General features: G+C 59.5%; 1 protein-coding gene across 1 annotated transcript in view; it reads right to left on the reverse strand.

The window, feature by feature from the left end:
- The window catches only part of ETH_00039755 (uncharacterized protein), a gene marked incomplete at both ends in the record, with an annotated part of 1,923 nt that overhangs the window by 262 nt on the left and 965 nt on the right, over window positions 1–696 (reverse strand). The window contains 2 exons of the mRNA XM_013374740.1: window positions 1–81; window positions 289–671. Coding sequence (XP_013230194.1) covers window positions 1–81; window positions 289–671 — 464 coding nt within the window. The remainder of the gene's footprint in view (window positions 82–288; window positions 672–696) is intronic.

Below are 696 nucleotides of genomic sequence, written 5' to 3' on the forward strand. Positions count from 1 at the left end.
TGCTCCAACGAGGCCTCGAGGGAGTCGCGGCTGAGGGCGGCGCAGAGCCCCTCGCCCCAGTCTAGAGAAGCAGCAGACTCCCTGCAGCAGCAGCAGCAGCAGAAGCAGCAACAGCGCCGGCAGATGCACCAGCAGCAGGTGTTGCAGCAGTAGAAACCGCAGCAGCACGAGCTGCCTTGATACTGGCCCTGCTGCCGGCGCCATAAGAAGCTTCATGCTACAAAATATTTCAACTTCCTAAAACCCTAAACCCTAAACCCTAAACCCTAAACCCTAAACCCTACTTACACACTGCGTGCGCAGAGCCGCAGCTGCCCTTCTGGCCACAGCAGCAAATGGAGCTGCACACATCTTTCGCCCTTTGGCTTCCGATCCGTTGTTGCTGTTGTTGCTGCTGCTGTCGGTGATGCTGCTGCTGCTGCTGCTGCTGCTGTTGCTGTTGCTGCAACTGGAGACGCAGCATCTGCTGCGGGCGCTGTTTGCGAGTCCGCTGCTGCTCCTCCATTGAGTTTCTTTGCTGGCGGCTCGCCCTGCTGCTGGCCTCCTTGCTGCTGCTGCTGCTGCTGCAGCTGCTGCTGCTGCTTCCTAAGAGAGGCTAGAGTTTCTGCTGCGTCATCAACAGCCCAAACGAAAAGCGGCACCCGCAGCAGCTGCCGCAGGGCCTCAAAGGACTGCAGCAGCAGCAAACCCCAGCCG

The sequence above is a fragment of the Eimeria tenella genome, genomic scaffold (genome assembly GCF_000499545.2).
Source record: "Eimeria tenella Houghton genomic scaffold, Eth_scaff2251, whole genome shotgun sequence".
Classification (NCBI taxonomy): Eukaryota; Apicomplexa; class Conoidasida; order Eucoccidiorida; family Eimeriidae; genus Eimeria; species Eimeria tenella.